Source organism: Toxotes jaculatrix, chromosome 19 (assembly GCF_017976425.1).
Source record: "Toxotes jaculatrix isolate fToxJac2 chromosome 19, fToxJac2.pri, whole genome shotgun sequence".
Classification (NCBI taxonomy): domain Eukaryota; kingdom Metazoa; phylum Chordata; class Actinopteri; family Toxotidae; genus Toxotes; species Toxotes jaculatrix.
In genome coordinates this window covers 17276198-17297489 of record NC_054412.1, presented here as the reverse complement: position 1 = coordinate 17297489, position 21292 = coordinate 17276198, and the positions used below count along the sequence as shown (strand labels likewise).

Here is a 21292-nt window from a genome sequence, read left to right as displayed (position 1 = left end):
GAAAACACAATTCCCTAACCCCAGGTAACCCTCTTGGTCGGCCCAAACTCTTTCATCACATTCCTCCCTCCACCCCCTCTCTCTCAGCAATGCCAAAGAAATCACTGTTCAATATCCTCCATAAAAACACCCCGTAGCCTCCTACACGGTCAGATGGAATGACTCTCTGGATTACGCTCTGTTGACTTTGGAAATGGCTTTTGGAAGTTCAAAAAGGCTCCCAATTTAAACAATTTCTTAGAAGTAGAAGGCATTTTGACATATGGCATAAAGTGTCAGAGTGTTGCTTTTAAAGTCTGCAACTGATAAAAAAAAAAAAAAAGAAAATGTCTTGATGAAATGGAGAGAATATGGATGTGGGAGCCACTGGAATGACGGCGCATATCACTGTAGTTATTTAATGTGTTATTCTGTTGTTTCACTTTTTGAAAAATTATATTTTCAGAAGGTAAAGCACTTGCACAGTCTTTGCACAGATTAGCTTTTCAATACATTTGAAGTGTCGGAAAATATTATTGTTTGACTAGTCTTATTTTTCAAAGGAGGCACTAAACTTCAGCGGTGTTTGCTTAGTAGCAAACTCAAGCCACTCCATCTTTAGTTATAACGACTTTTCATGTGCGTTGTCAGTAAGGGAGAGTGATTGGGCAAACGTCTGAAGTTTAATTTTCACTGTTGACAGGATCAAATTGGTGGTGAACGTGGACTGAGAATGCAAAAAGACAAGCTCTGTGAGCTGTAATTCAGCCAGACATTAGCGATTATTCTCCATTGGTGGTATTTTTCTTCTGAGGCTTGCTTGTACGAGTCTTTGGGGCTGGATTCATCAGACTCTCTTTACTGCACAAACGTCATAAATTGTTTATTTCAGCCTGATAAATGCCACATTTTCACAGGTCGTTAGGTAGCTCCATTGATGTGCATTGTTGATTCACAAAAATGTCACCCAGTAAAAAGTAGTAGTTTACACTGAAGAATTTTAAGTCACACGCTTAAAAAATAAGTCGACTAAAACATAACAAATTTAGCACCGTGAGGCAGTGCTGGAGGTGACCAATAAAACACATTTTACTACTGGTGTCTGTGCTGTCGTCACAAAGGCATAGACAGTGAATGATTTCACATGGAGCTAGATGCCAAAAAAACGTCTTGCTAAAGTAAAACAGTCCATGCCCAGAGTGAAAAGTAAGTCAGAGGTGTGTTAAAATGGAGGATGTACATCTGGACAGTATAAAGACGCCCAGACAGCTTTTTGGAGGGTGACAGTTTTTCTAGCAAAAACTGGGCACTGTCATGGCAAAATACTCTGATAGCAGCTATGAAAAAAAAATCCTGCTGTTGACGTCACACCATGCTGATATGGTGAAAAGAATGTTAATTTTATGCTTGGATTGTTTTTAGTTACATATTTAAACTCCAAATTTATAATGCATTCTAATTTTTAGGTCAGCTGGTGAATGCAACAGGTTTTCATAAATCATGTTTACATACCACTTAAGAACAAATTTGTTTATATTGAGTAGTGTTTGCCTGAGGCCCATTGTTGTGGTTTTTTTATTTTTTTATTTTTTTATTTTTTATTTTGTACTGACTTTAAGTAGCTAACAGAGCCTGCTAGCTTAAAGCTACAGCTACATCTAGTTTAATAGCTACATCCATAATTTAGCAGGATTATTTGATGGTCATTTCCACACCTGGACAAACATCTGTGGGGTCCCAGGTGCAAGTGTTATAACTGCTATTTAACATCTGGGCATAGAAACCTCATTTTGAAACATGAGCCACTGACTGTTCCATCCCACATTTCTTTATAAGTCAAAATTGTCCTCAAGTAACAGTTGAAAAACTTCCTGCGGCAAGAGGCACTTTGTTTATTGTGTAAGAGATGTTTTCATTGTTGATTAAGGATCAGCTGAGATAAATGTCATTTGAGTGAGTTTGTATATTTTTTAAACCATACAAATATATACTGTGTTTCTGATGAGGTGTAGTGTTTGTGTGTTCTCTTAAGCAACTCCACACGGCCGTTACACTTAAATTTATTCGTATGTGGTGTCATTTCATCACTGGAAATCCATTACAGATTAAGACATATGTCATTTGGTGGACTCTTGCCCAGAGAGTGACAGGATGTGCCAAAACAAGCCAACATGTATTTCAACCCATGTTTGTGTTTATTTCTGTGGCTTTTGCCACAACAATGACATTGTTTAATGACCTCGACTGTCCTCATACATACTCCACACATTTGTTGGCAACCAGCTCAGGGATTGGAAAGTAGTTGCAAAACAATATAATTATTGCCTCAGCTTGCACATTACATCACAATATTGACAGTTTGAAAACGCCAGAACTGTGCCCACAGAGTGAGGTATTTAAGTAAATGAAATGGCAGCTTGAGACATGCATGTTACCGTGGTTATGTTTTTGCACACCTCTCATAGTAAATGATCCAGGAGGACTTTTTGAGATTAATCACCCTCCCTCCCTGTGTGTGTGCGCTTATTTCCTCAGCTGACGAGCATGTTCGAGAAGGTGAGCGGCTCCAACCGGCAGCTGGAGGAAGAGATGAGGGAGCTGGCTGACAAAAAGGAGAGTGTTGCTCACTGGGAGGCCCAGATCACAGAAATCATCCAATGGTGAGACACTGATATACACACAGAGACATACACACAGAGACATACACACATGAACGCAGCAACTTTCTCTGAGTCGTAAATACTTGCTGAGGCATGTACTGTACTTTCTTATGGATGCTACAGCAGAAACTGAAATAAAGTACACACAGACACACACCCCTGTGTTGTCTAGTAGTGTATTGGGTTCCTCCATACAGCATAACTGCAGCATTTCTCACATACCTCTGAAGATGTTAGAGCTTCTTGACCCTCCCTTCCTCTCAGATCACTTCCCATTGCAGCTGATACCCCGCCAGCTGCTCAGCTTCCCTCTGTTGGACAAGCCTGCAGTCTTCACATAGCACACATACCACGCACACACACACACACACAGCAAACATGTACATACAAATGTAGTCTGGAATGTACTTTTAAAAGAATTCAGTGATCCATAATCCCCCCTGGTGGAGATAGTGTGCTACTACAGTGGACAATCCAGGAAATTGGATGCCTCAGTGGGTAAAATATTAAATGTAGTCCTCTTATTAAGACTATTTTCTATCAGGGTTTTGAATGTCAGAATTGTGTAAAACTTAAATATAAAGTGTGTGTGCATGTGAAAGTTGTATATGTTTGAGTTAGAGTTAGCTTGTGTTTATACTTGTAGCACTGGCAGTGTTTATTCAGCCTGAGTATTGGGGATTAGTGAGCTGCCCAGAGCTACCTGAAGACTGAACATGTGTCTGTGTGTGTGTGTGTGTGTGTGTGTGTGTGTGTGTGTGTGTGTGTGTGTGTGTGTGTGTGTGTGTGTGTGTGTGTGTGTGTGTGTGTGTGTGTGTGTGTGTGTGTGTGTGCACTTAATGATGTTGAAGTGATGATAAGTGTGTTTTGGGGTCACAACACCCAAAGAGCATACAGTAACATCAGGTTTTCTTAGAGGCAGTGTTTACACAATGTGTGTGTTTGTTTTTCATTCTCCTCTTGAAGGATGTTTGTAGAAAGGCTCTCAAGTAAGAGGAACACTGTGATGACGTAACTGTGCAGATGATTATAAGTATGGGGTGTTGCTGAAAATAACTTAATGTCAAATAAGTTTCTAGATTCTGTTTTTAGGCCTGTGATATTTATGGGTATGGGTGACATTTGTGTTTGGAGTGTCTTTTTATGCATAGTAATGCAAATATGTGTATTTGCTTGCCACAGGGTGAGCGATGAGAAGGATGCCCGGGGCTACCTGCAGGCTCTGGCCACTAAGATGACAGAAGAGCTGGAGGGACTAAGAAACACCAGCCTGGGACCCAGAGCCACGGTGAAAACACTGTTTTCAGCTGCTTCAGATGCTCCTCAGTCAAATAAAATGCCTTGTTATTGTTGATGTGCATGTACTCTGTGATTAGGAAGTTTTGGATTTACATTTTGGGTTTATATTATGCTGACAAACAAGTCTAATTTATTGTAATAAGAGTGATGGTTCAGCACCATCACCTTTGGATCCCATCTTTCACTATTTTAAATTTTTCTTCTTCTCTGTTTAAGGACATGCCATGGAAAATGCGCCGGTTTGCCAAGCTGGACATGTCAGCCCGTCTGGAGCTGCAGTCGGCCTTGGATGCTGAGATCAGGGCCAAACAGGGCATCCAGGATGAACTGAACAAAGTCAAGGCCAACAGCATCTCCACAGAATGGTATGGATGCTTTACAGCAAAAGCTAAAGAGTTCATTTGTTTCCTGTCTAGAGGTTATTCATGTGTCTTCAGTAATTTTAGACAAACATCTGTCCAGACCTCTGGTTAATATTTGATGCATTATTGTCTCCAGTAAACTGCAGGAGGTGGAAAATAAAAACCAGGAACTCCTGGCTGAGATCGAGAGGCTGAAAAAGGAGACAGAGGAGCTTCGGCTACGAAGGGGTAAATATTTCACAAGATCTTTCATTTTTCTTGTCAGTCACCAAAATGCACAAAGAATTCCATTGCGATAGTTGTTTTAAGGAACATAAGTGTTACCATATGAACATTTATTCAGTGCTTTAGCCCATAAAAAGTACTAATGGCAAACTTATGCAGACAAAAAGTGACTTTTGCCATTTCTGTTCATTCATTGCGCTCACGCTGCAGACTTAAAGTTTGCAATCTTTCAAAAAATAAATGGGATAGTAGAGTTTTTTTGTTCAAATGTGCAGTTTCTTTCCATACGTTGGGTTCTTATGGTTGACTTCACACTGTGAACCTTCTCGTGATGAGAGATTATCGCTGTAAAAGAGGGTTATACTACAATCAGGGACGCAAATTAACTTTTTGCATCAGCACCCAAATTTGAGAAATAAAATCCTGTGCTATGTACATGAAAATGTATTGTTACTTAGGTCATATGAAACACCCCCTCCCACTTCTTAGAAACAGTCCTGTGACTCATTTTGTTTAAGTCACCCTTTGATGTTTTAATATCACGTACTTAACCGCGGTTGTGTTACTTGTTCTGTGTCTTTAGGTGTCAAGCACCAGGATTCCCAGAATTCCTTCTTGGCTTTTCTCAATGCCCCCACCTCAGCACTTGACCAGTTTGATGTAAGTATTCAAGAAAAGAGTCTTTGCAGGGGCCGATTTAATTAAATAGCTGATATGAGCAGTCATGTATCTGTCTGGAATTGAAGAATTGAAATCAATGATGATGACTGACTTGGAAATCTTAAATCTCATAAAGCTGCAGTTCATTAAGTTGCATCTTTATTTGTCTCCATGCTTTTATTGTTTTAGCTCACATGAATGTTCCCAGATTTTTATTTTATCTTTTTGGTTGTTTCCTTGCTTCACTCTCTGGTACATCAGGACTCTTATTCCTCATCCTCATCCTCTTTAATTGAGTTTTGGGAAGACGTAAGTTTGTCTTGGTCAGGTGGAGCTCAATGTGTGTGTATATACCTGTAACAGTAGCTGTATGCTGTAGAGCTGTGGGCATATATAGTAGATGAGAAAGACAGTGTAAGTGTGTGTATATAAATGCTGTAGATGTGTGGATAAATGCGCCTGTGAGTGTGTGCCTGGTCATTAGAGTAAATATGAGGAAGAGTGGATCCACTGCAAAAAAAAAAAAGTCCTTCCTGTCATTTTAACAAGAGTGAAAATCTTATTTTTCTTAAAACAAAATGAAAAATGAATCAATTGAAAGAGATCATTTCATTTTTCCCAGTTTCTCCAATGTTTTTAAACATTGTATTATAGCAGTTAAATTGAGGAGACTGATATTTCATTATATTGAAAGTTTTTTTCTTCTTTTTTTGCTTTAAGAAAAATAAAATAATAATAATAATAATAATAATAATAATAAATAATAATAATTAATAATAATAATTAGAGATAATGCTAAGTGCAAACACTTGTTAAGGTGGACTTTTTTTTGCAGTGTGCTTCCCCTGTAGAAGAATGGCACTACTTTAGCTTCCTAGTGCTAGGACTTAGGTTGAACAGAACCACAAAGTACATTATTTAAATCCTTCATCCACTGTTCGTTCTTTTTTCAGCCAGAAAGAGAACTTGTTTAGTCACTGTGCTCCATACAGACTTTCCCAAGCTGCTCCCTCCCCATGACTATGTGCATTTTTTCCATCAGCATCCATCCACCCTCTTCAACCTCTGTCCTCAATTAAACCCTGGTGGACGTACAGTAGTCTAATGCAGTGATTCCCAACCAGTGGTATTTTACCCCAGGTAGAGCTGCTGGGGGAGTATATGAAAAACTCAACTGAATACCTCAACTCACAGATGAAATCATTAGCTGAATGAGGATAAATGGCTATATGATGGTTAGAAATTTAGAAATGTTTATATATAATATTCACTAGTATATAATGCGTACACCCAGTTTAGAGTCTGTTGATCCCATCTGGTGGGCTGTGAGAGTAAAGCTACATCAGACTAAAGAAAGGTTGGGAACCACTGGTCTATTGTAACAGGCTAATATTGCCATTTTCATGTTTCTCTTTCAGTCTTTTTGAGTGTGTTTTCAGCTCTGTTAGACAGCCTTTCTGATATTTACTCATCTCTGTGTCTCTGCCACTCTCTGCCTCTTCTCCTGCCACTGAAGCGCTCGCCATCCGTTGGCCCAGCTAGCAAAGGCAGACGTGTAAGCACCCTCTCTGTGCTCTGTGATTGCTGTCATTGAGCCTTTCTAAATATCCTGTCGTGTCCTTTTCACAATGTTTTAATTTGTGCGTGCATTTCCTTGGTATGTGTACTGTGGCTGTCTGGTTGCATGGCAGGGGGTTTGAATAAACAGCTTCTTCTGTGTTTGTGTTCTCAGAGGCATTAATGTGTTGGATTTTTCTTATTTTAGATACATGGGGTATTGCTCGGTGTCTGTGTGTGTTTTCTTGTTATTCCACAGTGTAGCTTTGTGAATGGCCGTGCATGGTGTACAGTGTCTTAAATTAGCGTGGTCATTGGGCTATGATGTGTGACTTTGTGTGAGATGCACTAGAGTTGTGGTCAGTTTTCTGCTATAGCTTTCAAAGTCTAGTCGATATGACACATAACTTGACCACAATATTTCTTATATCTGTTTTCCATGTGTGTATTATGGAGCTCACCCTTCTTGCTTAGCATGGATGCTGCATATTGTTCTCTGGTTTGTTTTGTTTCACTGTCTTCTTTCTCTCTCTGTCCATCTACCCCGCCATCACCTTATTCCTCTCTATTTCTCTCATCCACCTTTCCTCCTGCCTCATTGTCATCTTCTTTCTTTCAATATCCCTCTTTTTGTTCTTCTTTTCTCACTTTCTTACATGTCCCCGTGTCCTCTCATTCTCCACCCTGCCTCTCTGTCCTCAGGTGGACTCCATGGACAACTTCACCCCCTCTAACACTCCATCCCGAGAAGATGACGCTAAGTCCCACCTCAAATCCCGTTCGCGTTCACCCTCCATGGCTAGTGATATGGAGCCTATAGAGGTCAGAAAACCCCTAAGTCTTGGCATGTTTATGTTTAGAGGCTGCCATGATTTTTTTTAAGTACAACAGGACACTTGAATGTCTTTTGATGACCTGGTTTTGTGGATACCCACTCCACCCATAGTGAGATATTAGTAGAATGTGGATAGTTGTTGGCTGTAATTCATCAGCACAGGAGAAGTAATGAAGATTTCCAGTCTAACTTAGCATCAGGATCCCCTCTCTTAAAATGGTATCTCTGTGTCTGGCATGTTGAGGAACAAAAGAAATGGGTCCAAGTATTCCCTCTAGCTAAATCAGTTGACAATTTCCAATTAAGGTTCAGCTGAAGCAGCTCACAATACTGAGACTGTTGAATAGGTCAGCCCTTGTGAATTTCAAGTAACTCAGTTATGGAGAAATTCAAGGAACAGCAGTACAACGAGAGAAAGGAGAACACTGAGGCCCACAGTGGACTCCAGTCTGAACGTGGCGTGTTATCAGACTGGTGTCCATCATGGGGCTGTAAGCAGATACCAGTGTCCTGTTTCCAACTGTTTCTTTAATGATGTGGATACAACCTGCAAGTTTCTCAAACGGAAAAAATAATTAAGTTCACAGATGTGACACTTCAGTTTTCACAGTGTTATGGTGTAATCTCTCTCTTTTGAACACATGCACACAATTGAATTTCTCATTCAGGTTTACAGAGATTAACAACTACAAAATCTGGAATTATTTGTGAACATCTCTTTACAAGCTCAGAATCTTTCTGACCCTGTTTTGGGCTCATACTGGCAGCGCCGTATTGTCGCATGAGCCGGTGGGAAACTGTAGACAAATTTTAACAGACACTCAAACAGAAATACTGCTCCGATCCACCGAAATGATTTACAACTCGTGAAGTCTTACCTCTGACCTCACAGAACTTCTTGTCCTTGCTTGTTTTTCTTGGAAAGCTTTGGCCTGGGTGGCTGTTAACCACGTTTTCTGTCTCTAATTTATTAGTGAAAAGCACAGCCGAGTTACAGTGAGATACCTCTCGGCTTAATGTTTTTGTGTGTGTTCTGTCGTGCAGTTGATAGACCATCCTCCTCGTACAGTCCAGACACCCACCATGAGGTCAGGAGGGTACGGCAGTATTGGACGCTCCTCACCTAAGGTCGGACATCTTTCTGTAGTCACACGTCACTGTTGTTCACCCTTGTCCCAATAGACCTCATGTTATGTTAGCACCACTGATTATGTCTCTTTTGCTCATTTGTGCTCTCCACAGCCCAAAGCACACCAGTTTGTGGTCAAGACATTCAGCACGCCCACTAAGTGTAACCAGTGCACGTCCCTCATGGTGGGGCTTATACGTCAAGGTTGTACCTGTGAAGGTAAGGACACAAACAAAGAAAGCTGATGGAGGAGGACAGTGACTTTAAATATATATATAGATGGGATAGTGTTCTGCCAACTCTGTAACACACTCAGAACCTGCATAATCTTTGACTTAACTGATTCCTGTTCATATATTCTCAGTTTAACAAATATCCATGGAACTACAAAGCTAGTTTGTCTTTTCACTCATTTAAAAATCTGATTTGATTTGATCAGTAAAACCTCTCTCTTTTTTTCTCCACATTGTGTTGTCTCCCTCTGTCGCCAAGTGTGTAACTTCTCCTGCCACGTAACATGTGCGGACAAGGCACCGGCCGTGTGTCCTGTGCCCCAGGACCAGACCAAGGGCCCACTGGGTATTGACCCTCAGAGGGGCATTGGCACGGCGTATGAAGGGCACGTCAGGGTGAGTGAGACACACAAAGGCCTTGGTTGTCCCTGGGCCCAGATAGTGACTTGGTCATCAACATTGCAGACGTTGAGTAATCAAATAAAGAATGCAGATGACTGGAAATCTTGCGACATGCTTTGGTTTCTGAGTTGTTTACTTCATCTGAAACCAAATAAAGCTTGACTCTCTCCGCTGTCGTCCCTCATGTATATAAAGGTAAACATGAAATACAATCTTTTTCAAGGACTCTTTGATTTGAGGTTTCTCACAGTGCTAGATCCCAAAATGAAATTAGACCTGTTTTATATCAACTCGTATACCATAGCTCTGAATTGGCACCTTTGGATTTGTTACACTGTAAAAAAAAAAAAAAACATTTTAAGTTTTGGTATTGGTCCATATGTAACACTAAACTGTATGTCTGTGTGTGTCCCAGGTGCCCAAACCCACAGGGGTGAAGAAGGGTTGGCAGAGGGCAATGGCTGTGGTCTGTGACTTCAAACTGTTCCTCTACGAACTGGGAGAAGGAAAAGCAACACAACCAAGTGTAGTAGTCAGCCAAGTCATTGATATGAGGTAAAAGAAGCTCTATCAGCTCCCATTATATGTACCATCAATACTGGTGAAGTCCAGCAGACAGTCATTTGACAGAAAATTAATTAGTATTTTTTTTTGTTAAGCAAAAAAAAAAATCACCATTTTATGCAGTAAAGGATTGATTTATTGAGAAAATAACCTTCTAATTAATCAATATAAAATAATTGTTGAATGCACTTACAGTATAGTTATTTAGATTTCATTCAGATATTCTTGAATTGCAGCTGAGTCTCCAGTCCAGGATGGGTTATTGTTTGATAGTGGAGGATGCTAATGTAGTATAAACACTATTACAAGTAATGTAGTCCTGCATGTCTAACCTCACATCTCGTCCTGTCGTCCAGGGATGAAGAGTTTTCAGTCAGTTCTGTCCTGGCCTCCGATGTCATCCACGCCAGCCGCAAGGACATCCCCTGCATATTCAGAGTGAGTTCTACTTAATGCTTTTTAAATGCTGTATGTGCAACCAGTAGCTTCATCACCCCTGTGGTAAGATATTTCACTCAAAGTGCAACACACATTAGAGATCTAATGTCACCTTCACTCGTCCCGTTCCTCTCCTCAGGTGACAGCGTCCCAGCTCTCCCCCTCCAGCAGCCACAAGCCCTCCATCCTGATCTTGGCCGACAGCGACCAAGAGAGGAACAAATGGGTGGGCCTCCTCAATGAGCTCCACCGCATCCTCAAGAAGAACAAGCTCAAGGAGCGCTTCGTCTACATCCCCAAGGAGGCTTATGACAGCACGCTGCCGCTCATCAAGACGACACAGTCTGCTGCTATCATAGGTGGGTATTCAGCATTCACACACAGTCCAGTTCAAGAAACATAGCACCTTGTTGGAGCGATTCACAGAACAGAAGAGCTGTTACAAGAATGTCACTGTCACTGTTAATCAAGCTGTCAGATGTACATACTCTGTTTTTATCACGTCTTTGTCGAGAATGCAGTTGTTATCTCAAAAATAGAAATGTCTTTGTGTATTTTCAGTTAAGCACAGCTGAGCTATTTTCACAGACAACCAATCAGACATGAGTCAGCCTCTGTGTCCGATAATTCAGAGTTTGACTTGTTATAAAAATAGAAACTAGCAGATTGGAACATTTTCTGTGCTGAATACCCTTTTCTGTCCCCTTGCTGGCTCTGAAGTAAGTCTCCCTTCATCTCCTCTGCCCTCAGATCACGAGCGTGTCGCCCTGGGCAATGAGGAAGGCCTTTTTGTCATCCATGTCACCAAAGATGGTAAGAGCCACTTAAAAGCTGGTTTCTTCTTCATTTGTTTGTTTCCCTCTGATGCCTCTCTCCCCACTTCTTCTTCCTCCTTGATTTACTCACTCGTGCACGCTCCCTCCATCCTCAGAAATAATCCGGGTGGGAGACAATAAGAAGGTGCACCACATCGACCTGATCCCCCAGGAGCAGCTGCTGGCCGTCATCTCCGGCAGGAACCGCCATGTCCGTCTCTTCCCCACGCAGGCCCTGGACGGCCGTGAGACCGACTCCTACAAGCTGGCCGAGACAAAAGGCTGCCAGACCATTGTCTCTGGCCCCGTCCGCAACGGCTCGCTCACCTGCCTCTGTGTGGCCATGAAGAGACAAATCATATGCTATGAGGTCAGAAAACACTGATTAACTTATCTTTGTTGGGTAATATAATGAACAGTTCATGCTCAAAAGCACCTGGGCATTAGTTGTTGAAGTGTAGTTGCTCATTCTGTTTCTTCACCCAGAACTTTACTCCTGTCTTGGATTCCTTCACCCTCCAAACTACTGCCTCTTCATTATATGACATAACGTTTCTTCTTTTTACTTAACACATGTTATAAGATCTCAAAAAACAATTCTCAATCTGTCCTCCAGGTGAATAAGAGTAAAGCCCGTCACCGTCGGTTGCGAGAGCTGCAGGCCCCGGGCCCCGTTCAGTGGATGGGTCTGCTCAGTGAGCGTCTCTATGTGGGCTATCAGTCTGGCTTCACCCGCTACAGGTGCCCCACCTGTTTATCAGCTGATCTCAATTCAGTGTAGATTTTTGTTCTGATTCATTCCAGCTGAAACAACAACAATTAATGTTTGAATTTGTTATTCGCTTAAAGTCTTATTCTAATCGCTCTGTCGTCCACAGCGTCCACGGTGACATGTCTCCGGTCAGCCTGCTCCATCATGAGGACCACACCCTGGCCTTTATCCCCCAGCAGAACCTGGACGCCCTCTGTGCTGTGGAGATTTCCAGCAAAGAGCTGCTGCTGTGCTTCAGCTCCATCGGGGTGTATGTGGACTCCCAGGGCCGCAGGTCACGCCAGCAGGAGCTGATGTGGCCGGCTGTGCCCAACGCTGCCTGTGAGCGAAAGAATTAATGTTCATTTACATAGTGATCAATTGCTAGAGTGGAGTATGAAGTGTTGCAAGTAATATAAATCTTAACATACACATCAGTGAAAATATTATCATAGTAAGATTAAGCACAAAGATGGAATATAGCTGTGCTGAAGGTGTAAACTGTTTCGAACTCATGTTTTCTCCAGGCTACAACGCCCCCTACCTGTCAGTGTACAGTGAGAACGCTGTCGATGTGTTTGACGTCAACACCATGGAGTGGATTCAGACCATCCCGCTGAAGAAGGTCAGTGCTGTGGGCTGCTGCTGCATGTTGTGAATGTGATGTAATGAAGTCTCTGGCTCCACCTGGTGGATGAAATGAATCACTTCTTTTGATCCCTATAAAAAAGATGAATGAAATCCAGATTTTTATAGAAATCTCAGATTGCATTCCTAGAATAAAAGAGATGAATCTTGGTTAGAAATCAGTTGTTGAAATTTTACTGATGATAAATTTCCCCTTCAGGTGCGACCTCTGAACGTTGAAGGCTCTCTGAACCTGCTGGGACTGGAGACGGTCCGGCTCATCTACTTTAGAAACAAGATGGCCGGTAAGAATTCACCAGTGTGCTGTGTCAAGCATCACACGGGCAAATACTACAAAGATGTCAGGGATGACACAATAAAGTCTGAAGTTTATTTCTCCTCCTTTATATTTGGCTCCTGCTCTTTATCAGTTTCCACAGCAGGATAAATGGCTGCTGACAGAGGCACTCGTTAGAGAAACCTTCCTCTGTTCTGTATATAACAGGTTTTATAGCACAACGTAACTGTAGAAAGTCGGATATGCCACTCGCAGCCGCCAAAGTAAATTTGAAGTGCTTTGTAGTCTTTCATGTAAACGAGCCTGAAGCCTTGTTGCGATCTTCCAGAGGGTGATGAGCTGGTCGTCCCGGAGACGTCAGACAACAGCAGGAAGCAGATGGTGCGCAGCATGAACAACAAGAGACGCTTCTCCTTCAGGGTGCCTGAGGAAGAGCGGCTTCAGCAGAGGAGGTAGTTTACTTGCAGCACACATCAGTGCAGACAGAGCTTTATGCAGATTGTATGACGTTCACTTTCATCATTGTGGTGTTTTAGTGCTAAACAAGTGTGTAACTAAAGCCACGTTTTAGTGGCTGATTCTGTGCACTGCTGCACTCAGTTTGTTCAAGAGCGTAATGAGGGAGACTAATGTGTGTCCACTTAATGTGTGTCCACATCTAAAGCTGCACTTAGTGTGTGTTTGTCCTTTGTTGCCCTAAACGTTTTTGTGGCTCAGCTCATGGGTTTTTGTATTTGTGTGTGTGTGTGTGTGTGTGTGATTTCAGAGAGATGCTGCGAGATCCAGAGATGAGGAACAAGCTGATCTCCAATCCCACCAACTTTAACCACGTGGCCCACATGGGACCAGGAGACGGGATCCAGATCCTTAAAGACCTGCCCATGGTACATACACAAACACATGCATTGATATTTGTACACCATACATACACATTCAGACATATCAGACGACTGAGGAAGTAAGCAGAAGGATGAATACAGGCACAAAGACACATGAACATACAGGAGCAGTTGCTGACTGTGTCTGTGTGTTGACCTGCTGCTTGAACAGGAACAGTGTGTCCCTCCTTTCCCACGGATGTTTAGCATGCTCAGAGTTTTAGTCGTAGTTCCTGTGTCAGTCCTTACTTTCTAACCCGACCTGAGAGGCTGAGTTGAATCACATAACAAACCTCGTCACAGATGTATTATCCTCTAAAGTTCCCTGACCCTCCTCCACCTGACCCGCTGTGTGTTTATGGACAGCATGCTTGTTTCTGCCTGAACCTAGTGGCCAATAACAAATGACTTGTGTTCAGTAGTTTGAGCATGTAGTGTATATCACTGTCCACCCTCCTCACTCCTGTCCCCTGCATTGCACTCTGTCTTGGTGTGTGTGTGTGTGTGTGTGTGTATACGTATACGTGTGTGGGTGTGTGTACGTGTGTGTGTGTTTTTCCTCTGCGCATGTTTAAACCAGAACGTTCGTGTTCAGGAGAGTCGTGCGGGCTTCAGCGGTTCAGTCAGCATCCCCTCCATCACCAAGAACCGGGCCGAGCCGGGCCGCTCCATGAGCGCCAGCAGTGGACTGGGCATACGTGAGTAACGGGAGTTCGTTAATCCTCTGAGAACCAGAGACACTCTTGGTAGCTTTATCCCCGCAGGATGAACTGACTCCGTCCATTCCGTCCGTCCATCTTTCCAGGCTCGTCCTCCCAGAACGGCAGCGCTCTGCGTAGAGAACTGTCGGGAGGAAGCTACGGATCCAAACGTCAGACCATGACGTCTCCCTCTGAGAGCTCCCTGTCCTCTGGCGGGGGAATGGACTGTGGTGACGCTCCGCTGTCACAGTTTGACAGAGAGGTCAGTAATTACATGAAACCTGAGCATACAGCTTCATGTGCGGTTGACTCTAAACATTAAAGGATTTAATGTAAATACTTGGTTGAACAGTTAACCTAAACAGCTAATCTTGTTTTAATTGCATACTTCAGTATCTGCATTACTAACTGTTGGTTTAAATCAGGGCTAATCTGACTGGACAGATTGTTCTGGAGCCACTTAATGAATCTGAATATGGAGTTAATGTCAACCCAGCATCAGCTTTGTATGAACAAGTCCAAACCAGGCTCATGAATGTTTCCCTGTCATGTGATTGTAGAAGTTAGATAAGCAGTTATTAAGTACTTGAAAACAGATCACATTGTTCCCCACTGAAAAAAAAAGAAAAAAAATCCTCCCTCTGTCCCATCTGTCACCAACATCCCGGCCTCTGCGCGCAGGCCCCTCACCTCATCCCACGTCTGTGTCCGATTGGTTAGCTCTCTGTGATGTCAGCGCTTCATAGTAAACACAGTCTGCCGAGTCCTCCGACCTCCTCCTCCTCTCTCCCAGTATAGCGACTGGTGTTGCCTCCTCATAATACCCTGCTTCAGGTTTAGGTCGGGATAGTAGTAGTAGTAGTAGTAAGGAGACGCTGTGACACTTACTGAGGTTTGTCGTGTCGCTTTAACAGTCCATACGTAAAATGTAGTTGGAGTCAGGCAGTGGTGAAAAACTGTCCCTTTAGAGCATCACCTCCCTGCAGGACCAACTTTAAACCAGCACCAGTATTAGTCATAAAACTCCACGGCACAAGTAAAACGACTGGCATCAAACATTAGCTTTTGCGTTTAAGTGCAACTTGTACCCCCATCCACCCACCCACCCTCAAATTGCCTGCCATCCTTCCTGTGGCTCCCCATCCTCATGGCCCACAAGCCTGGACGCCGCCAACTCCATCAAGCCTCATTTTGCCCCCCCCCCCCCCGCCCCATCCCTCGTCCTCCTCCACCCTCACCCAGCTGTGTGCCCCGCCCTCCCCGCCTGCCCTCTCCCACCCCAGCATGTTGTCTGTGGGCTGGGCGCTGAGTCTGAACTCTCCTCTGCAGTGGCAGGCAGTCTCACCGTCGGAGAAGACCCCCGATCTGAAAAGGGCTTTAAGGACCCTGCTTAGTAAGATGAAGGTAATGTCAACAGCTGCAACGACTTTGCACCAAACACACACCTGAGAGCACCGTGTCACTGAGGATGCACCCACATGCAGAACACAGTGTGTTATTTCAGTAAATGTAAGCGCACACTTTCAGTAGCATGTGGTGCATTCAAAACATAAACACACACACACACAGAGGGTCCCACGGCCTCTCGCTGCACCATTTCAGCCCCGTCACGTCAGCAGCATCTCATGTTTCACCGGAGCATGAGCTGCTCCAGCAGTCCGTCCCCTCACCCGGCCTGTACCATTATTATTTGTGGTCGCTGATGGAATGGTGCAACGCTGCTGCTGCTGCTCGGCCATTTTTGCATACTTCCTCCCACCGCTGCCCACCCAGCCAATCACAGAGCATGTCCGCTTCCATACAGCCCCCCCCCCCCCCGACGGCCTGCCCGTGTTTCTAACCATGAGCTGTCCAGTTCAGAGCACAACTAGGCCAGAAGGACTTACAGTTAGTACACTGTGCTGTCCGCGCTCAGGATTCCACCAGGATCGAGCAGTGCTCTTTCTGTAATGATACGATTACACTGTACATACATCACAACAGCTGCATGGTTTGGAGCGAATCACATCTCTGGATCACATGACAGTTCAGTGACTGAAGAGTGCTTGGAAAGGTTGAGTGATTAAACACAACCTCACATAGAGAGAGATCTTCTTCCATAGATGGTAGAGACGTACAGTGAGTGTGCTCTTTATAGATTAGATCCAAACAGGACAGCAGAGAAAAGCATAAAGACTCACTGACGTGGAAAAACACGTCTCTGTGCAGCACATGAGATAATTGAAACGCCCCCCCCCCCCCAACCTGAGGATGTTATCACTGAACTGGAAACAACATCATACAAACCAAACACACACTGAACAGACGTGTGAATCATCCAGTGTTTGGGGCCAAATTCTCTCATGCACTGTACTGGATTCAGGGATTGTCTTACATATGAAATCATGTGTTAGCTCATGTAAAGGGCTGATCAAGTCATACTGTAGGTGTTTGTACAGTATGAAGGTTTTGACCCCCTCCCCCCTTCATCCGCCCTCGCCTGCATGTTTGTTTTCCTTCAGCTGATCATTTCTGGTCAATTGAGCCGTTTCATCTGCTGATGATGTGGAATGTGGTGGAAGACGAGGTGGAGGGGAGGGTGGGGGCAGTGTGATTCATTTCTCACTTTACATCTGCCCTCCATCCCCAACAGCAGATTAATGAGGAGTAAGAAGGTGAAGAGTTTGCATGCTTAGAGTACAGCTGTCAGCTGAGAGCTCACTGCTCATTTTATTAACCCTGAGACAGAGACATAGGCTCCACTGTCATGAGTCTGAATCAGAGAAGTGATTGTGATCCACTTTATGAAAGTCAGCGTCGTCTAACTTTTTTCCTTAATTTTTTTTTTTTTGCTTCTTTCTTTGTTTCTTTCCCAAACTTCATCTTCTTTCTTTATCTCCAACTCCCTCTTCCCCTCTCTCTTTATCTCTCTCGCCCCTTTCCCTCACCTCCAGGACTCGGACTCCCCCCGTCACTCCACGGCCTCCAACAGCTCCACCTTCAGCAGCCCTCCCAGCCCAGCCTCCCCACACAAGACCAAGTCCCTGTCCCTGGAGAGCACAGACCGGATGGGCTGGGACACATGAGCCCCCTTCCCCTCCCAGCCTCTCGCCCGCCCAACCCCACTGACCGACCGACCGACAGCACAGGACTCTAAACCTTCCTCCTCCTCCTCTTCTTCTTCTTCTTCGTCCTCCTCCACCGCAGCCTCTCGCCTCCTTTCTGAATATTCCCCCTCACTGCCCAGAGAACTGCACCCCCTGTCCTCCACTCTCTCTTGATGAACTTTTGTCCCACTTCACAGCCTCCGTTTGTCTGTTTGTCTCTCACCATACTTCCAACGTGGGGCAGAAACACTAAGACACAGTCTGCCGTGTGTTTGAGGGACGCTCTGAGGGAGACGTCATCACGCGTTAGTGGCAGTGCACATGTGGGTGCTGACGTTTGAGGGTGCAGATGTGTGCGTGTGTGTTTGAGAGAAGCTGTATGCTCTTGCGTGTGTGCATGTGTTTGTTCGGGAAGGGCGTATGATATAGGAATGAAACACTCTCGGCTTGACTCGGCTCTTTCCGCTATCGACTGACGTGACACCCCTCACTCCCCCCCCCCCTCCCCCCCAATGAGATCGGTTCAGACTCAGAAACCTCATGATGCAACAAAAAAAAAATAACAGAGGAGGATTATTACTGAGAGGAAATGATTTGTACTTGTACATAGGACCCTTTGGGTTTTAGGGGACGATATTTTAATTTATTTATCAATCTTAGACAAGGAAAGGGAGGTTTGCTTCTTAATGGCCTGAAGCAGACGGGTGGAGTTTAAAGCCCTCCTCACTTCCCTCAGTCGCTTTCTCTTTGGGTGCTGCAAAAAATTGAAAAAGGTTATAAAAAAAGAGAGAGAGAGGGAGAGAAAGTATGGAAATCAGTGATTTTTCTTTTTTCTTTTTTCTCATGATACTAAGTGCAGTGGCTTTATGATATTTTTTTATATGTTGACCGTCAGTAAAAAGCTACGATCTGTGTTAATGACAACAGCTCATACGACATCACCGCGGCTTCCTGCTGTGCTACTCTCTCCCTCATCGGTCCGGCGCGAGTGACGCGGTCCCCGCAGCTCGGGGACCGCGTCCTCTACTGTAGCGTAGACGTTCCACTTGGCTGTGCAACCAAACTGACCGACTCACAGACTCACCATCACGACGATGTATATAGGTTCAAAGTAGAGAGTAATATATGATAAGGAAAATACTGTAGAGAACTACACGGGAAAGAAAAAAAAATCCTCTTTGACTTTTATTTTCCTTTTTTTTTTGTTTTTGTTTTTGTTTTTGAGAGTGAATTGAGCTTGTATTCACACACACAAAAAGCCATTTTAAACTACTTTCCAGTTTTTTTTTTTACCAGTTGATTTTAGATTTCTTTTTTTTTTATTGTATGTATAACACGCGTTGTGTGTTTTCTCTATTTTATTTTTTATTTTTTTTCCCACTCAGTTTGAATTTGAGTGAAGAAAACTGACGTATGGATCAACACTACTGCCCGTACTGCAGAACGAACACGTGCATTTATCACAACCCTCCTATCGCACATGTATCTACACACACACACACTGAGGTGGTGTTTTATGCAGCAGATGCCTTGTCCTGCTCTTCCTCTGACTGTAAGAGGTGAAGTGGCTCTGATCATGTAATCGACATGTTAACGCGTGTGTGTGTGTGTGTGTGCTTCTAAATTCGCTGTGGTACCTGGACGGAAAAAGGTCGGATCAGCTCGATTTAACCAAAAAAGGACGTAAAGAGGGAGACTTGGTGACATGGTCGGTGTCTTTCTCACAGCCTTTGCTTATTCTGAAGAATGTTTTAATGATCTGTTCTTTAAAAAGCTACGTTTGTAAGAGCTCTTCCTTTCTAAAAAAAAAAAATGCTAAAATGAGAATGTAAACACTTAAAAGCTGCGAGAAAGTCGGCACTTGGGTTTGTGTTTGTGTTGATAAACGGCAGATGAAATAAGCTCAGTGCTACCTGTTGTTGTTGTTGTTGTTGTCTGTAAAACGAACAGGGCTGGATCTGGAAACCTCCCTCCAGGCGGTTTTTCTTTGGCAGAATGAAAAGGCCTTTGAAAGAGCATTTTCTGGTGTGGCGGCTCCTGGCTGCAGAGCGGGGCATTCACAGCCAAAATAACCTGTTACCTCTGTTCATCGCCTTCAGTTCAGTGGAAAAGCATTTTTTTTTTTTTAAACTTGAGGCATCGCTCCGAAGGCAGAATGTGAGAAAAGCTGTTTGCTGAATTAAACACTAACTGCAGTGTGGTTATAACGTGGTTATTATCTGTGAGGAGAGTGCACATACTGTACTCTGACCCTGGCCTGTTGTCGGTGACGGTGCAGAGGCTCTTTTGTCTTTATCCGAGGGTTTTGGAGAGACGTGGTCCTCCTCTGTAGGAGCAGCTGAAAGCTTCCAGTCAAGTGTCCCGAGTCAGAGTCCTCCGGTTTATTCTGCTTGTCTTGTTTGTTAGAAAGGGAAACAAAAACTGAAGAACTGTGGTGCACATTCCTGCCGATCCTGCCCGGTCGAAACACAGCAAAGTAGTTCTAACAACCCATTCCACGTGTTTTTAATTTAGTTTTCTGTTTTATACGAGGGGAGAGGGATTTGGAGCCAGAGTGTGACTAAGCTGGTTTTATTCCAAACAACCACCTCGTAGAAACTTTTTTTAAGCTAGCGGCTCTCCTTAGTTCCTGCTGGAGTTTATCTGTAGAATGTATTCGCTGGGGGAAGAGGAAACTGTCTTAGCCAGGTGTTTTATTATTGGCCAATATTGTACAGAAGAAGTGATCCCAGATATTCCAGTTTAAGGAGAGAGGGGAAGAGAAACTCAGGAAATGTCAGAACCAATGAATTCTTTTCATTTAGATGAGAATGAAGCGTGCTAGCGTTTTGTTTGATGGATGGATGGATGAGTGGGTGAGTGGGTGGAGGAGTGAGTGAGTGAGTGAGGGAACTCTGGCTGTAGTGTACAGTAGATGTAACCTGGGTGGAGACAGCAGGAAGAAAGGCTGGTGAGGACTAGAAGATAGGAAATGATGAGATGTTTCAGGGGTGAAGGGTGACAGGTGGTATGATGGCTGAGGTGCCACAGTGGTAACATTTAAGAGGAAGAAAATCTTTAAAAAAAAAAAAAAAAAAAAAATCAAATGCCTTTGCATTTCAGTGAGGTCTTATCCACAGTACCTTCTATATTATTTTGCTCTTTCATATCATATTACACTTTGTTTTTTTTTTCTAGGATTGCTTTGTAATAATTTGTACAGTTTTGCATGTTATAGATGTAATCATTTTTGTTTTCGGTTTGTTGTTTTACTTGGACTTGCTCCTTTTTGAACGGTTTGGGCGTTTTACTGAGGATAACCCACTACAGGTGATGTAGATTCTTTTTTGCACAAAAAAAAAAATATTTAAGGTGTAAGGTCAAAACAAAAAATAATGTATGGAACTGGCTGCCACACTTATGTGGAGAACTCATTATATTAACCCGACTCCGATGTATTTCAATAAAGCGGAGGGCTGTTACAAATACACACCCAGTGTGTTTCTGTGTGGTGATTTCTTCTGCCAAAAACGTCCTCTCCGTCCGTTATTTAAAAAGAACTTTATTACAAATGAACAACAGAAGTTCAGTCTTTACATCTATGCACAGGTTTCGCCTCTAGAAGAAATGTTGTTCTAACATTTACAGTAGTTACACAAGTAAGGACACAAGTTCAGCAGGATCAACTATTCACAATTCAGCTAATTTAAGGGGGCACTATCTATTTAAACTGTTAAGGTGTTCAGACAGAACGTGGAGTGAAATGTAGCCGTAAGTGGCCACAAGCACCGACTGTGTGACTGGAGTGTGTGTG

At 43.5% G+C, this 21292-nt stretch overlaps 1 protein-coding gene across 6 annotated transcripts in view; it reads left to right on the top strand.

Annotated features, from left to right (window-relative positions):
* Window positions 1–18276, top strand: part of cdc42bpab (CDC42 binding protein kinase alpha (DMPK-like) b) — a 68359-nt gene extending 50083 nt beyond the window's left edge. For 2 of the 6 annotated variants that reach the window (XM_041063862.1, XM_041063860.1), the window contains exons 19-43: window positions 2515–2639; window positions 3822–3927; window positions 4155–4303; window positions 4437–4528; window positions 5109–5185; window positions 6702–6740; window positions 7445–7564; window positions 8622–8705; window positions 8820–8925; window positions 9199–9335; window positions 9757–9896; window positions 10262–10343; window positions 10483–10702; window positions 11094–11156; window positions 11275–11528; window positions 11775–11899; window positions 12037–12251; window positions 12437–12534; window positions 12757–12841; window positions 13163–13286; window positions 13601–13718; window positions 14293–14410; window positions 14518–14675; window positions 15743–15817; window positions 17347–18276. In XM_041063862.1, the coding sequence (XP_040919796.1) occupies window positions 2515–2639; window positions 3822–3927; window positions 4155–4303; window positions 4437–4528; window positions 5109–5185; window positions 6702–6740; window positions 7445–7564; window positions 8622–8705; window positions 8820–8925; window positions 9199–9335; window positions 9757–9896; window positions 10262–10343; window positions 10483–10702; window positions 11094–11156; window positions 11275–11528; window positions 11775–11899; window positions 12037–12251; window positions 12437–12534; window positions 12757–12841; window positions 13163–13286; window positions 13601–13718; window positions 14293–14410; window positions 14518–14675; window positions 15743–15817; window positions 17347–17478 (3042 nt within the window). In that variant the 3' untranslated portion in view covers window positions 17479–18276. The remainder of the gene's footprint in view (window positions 1–2514; window positions 2640–3821; window positions 3928–4154; window positions 4304–4436; window positions 4529–5108; window positions 5186–6701; window positions 6741–7444; window positions 7565–8621; window positions 8706–8819; window positions 8926–9198; window positions 9336–9756; window positions 9897–10261; window positions 10344–10482; window positions 10703–11093; window positions 11157–11274; window positions 11529–11774; window positions 11900–12036; window positions 12252–12436; window positions 12535–12756; window positions 12842–13162; window positions 13287–13600; window positions 13719–14292; window positions 14411–14517; window positions 14676–15742; window positions 15818–17346) is intronic. The other 4 variants (XM_041063861.1, XM_041063863.1, XM_041063864.1 and 1 more) reach the window with 4 other exon arrangements.
* Window positions 18277–21292: the final 3016 nt, after the last annotated feature.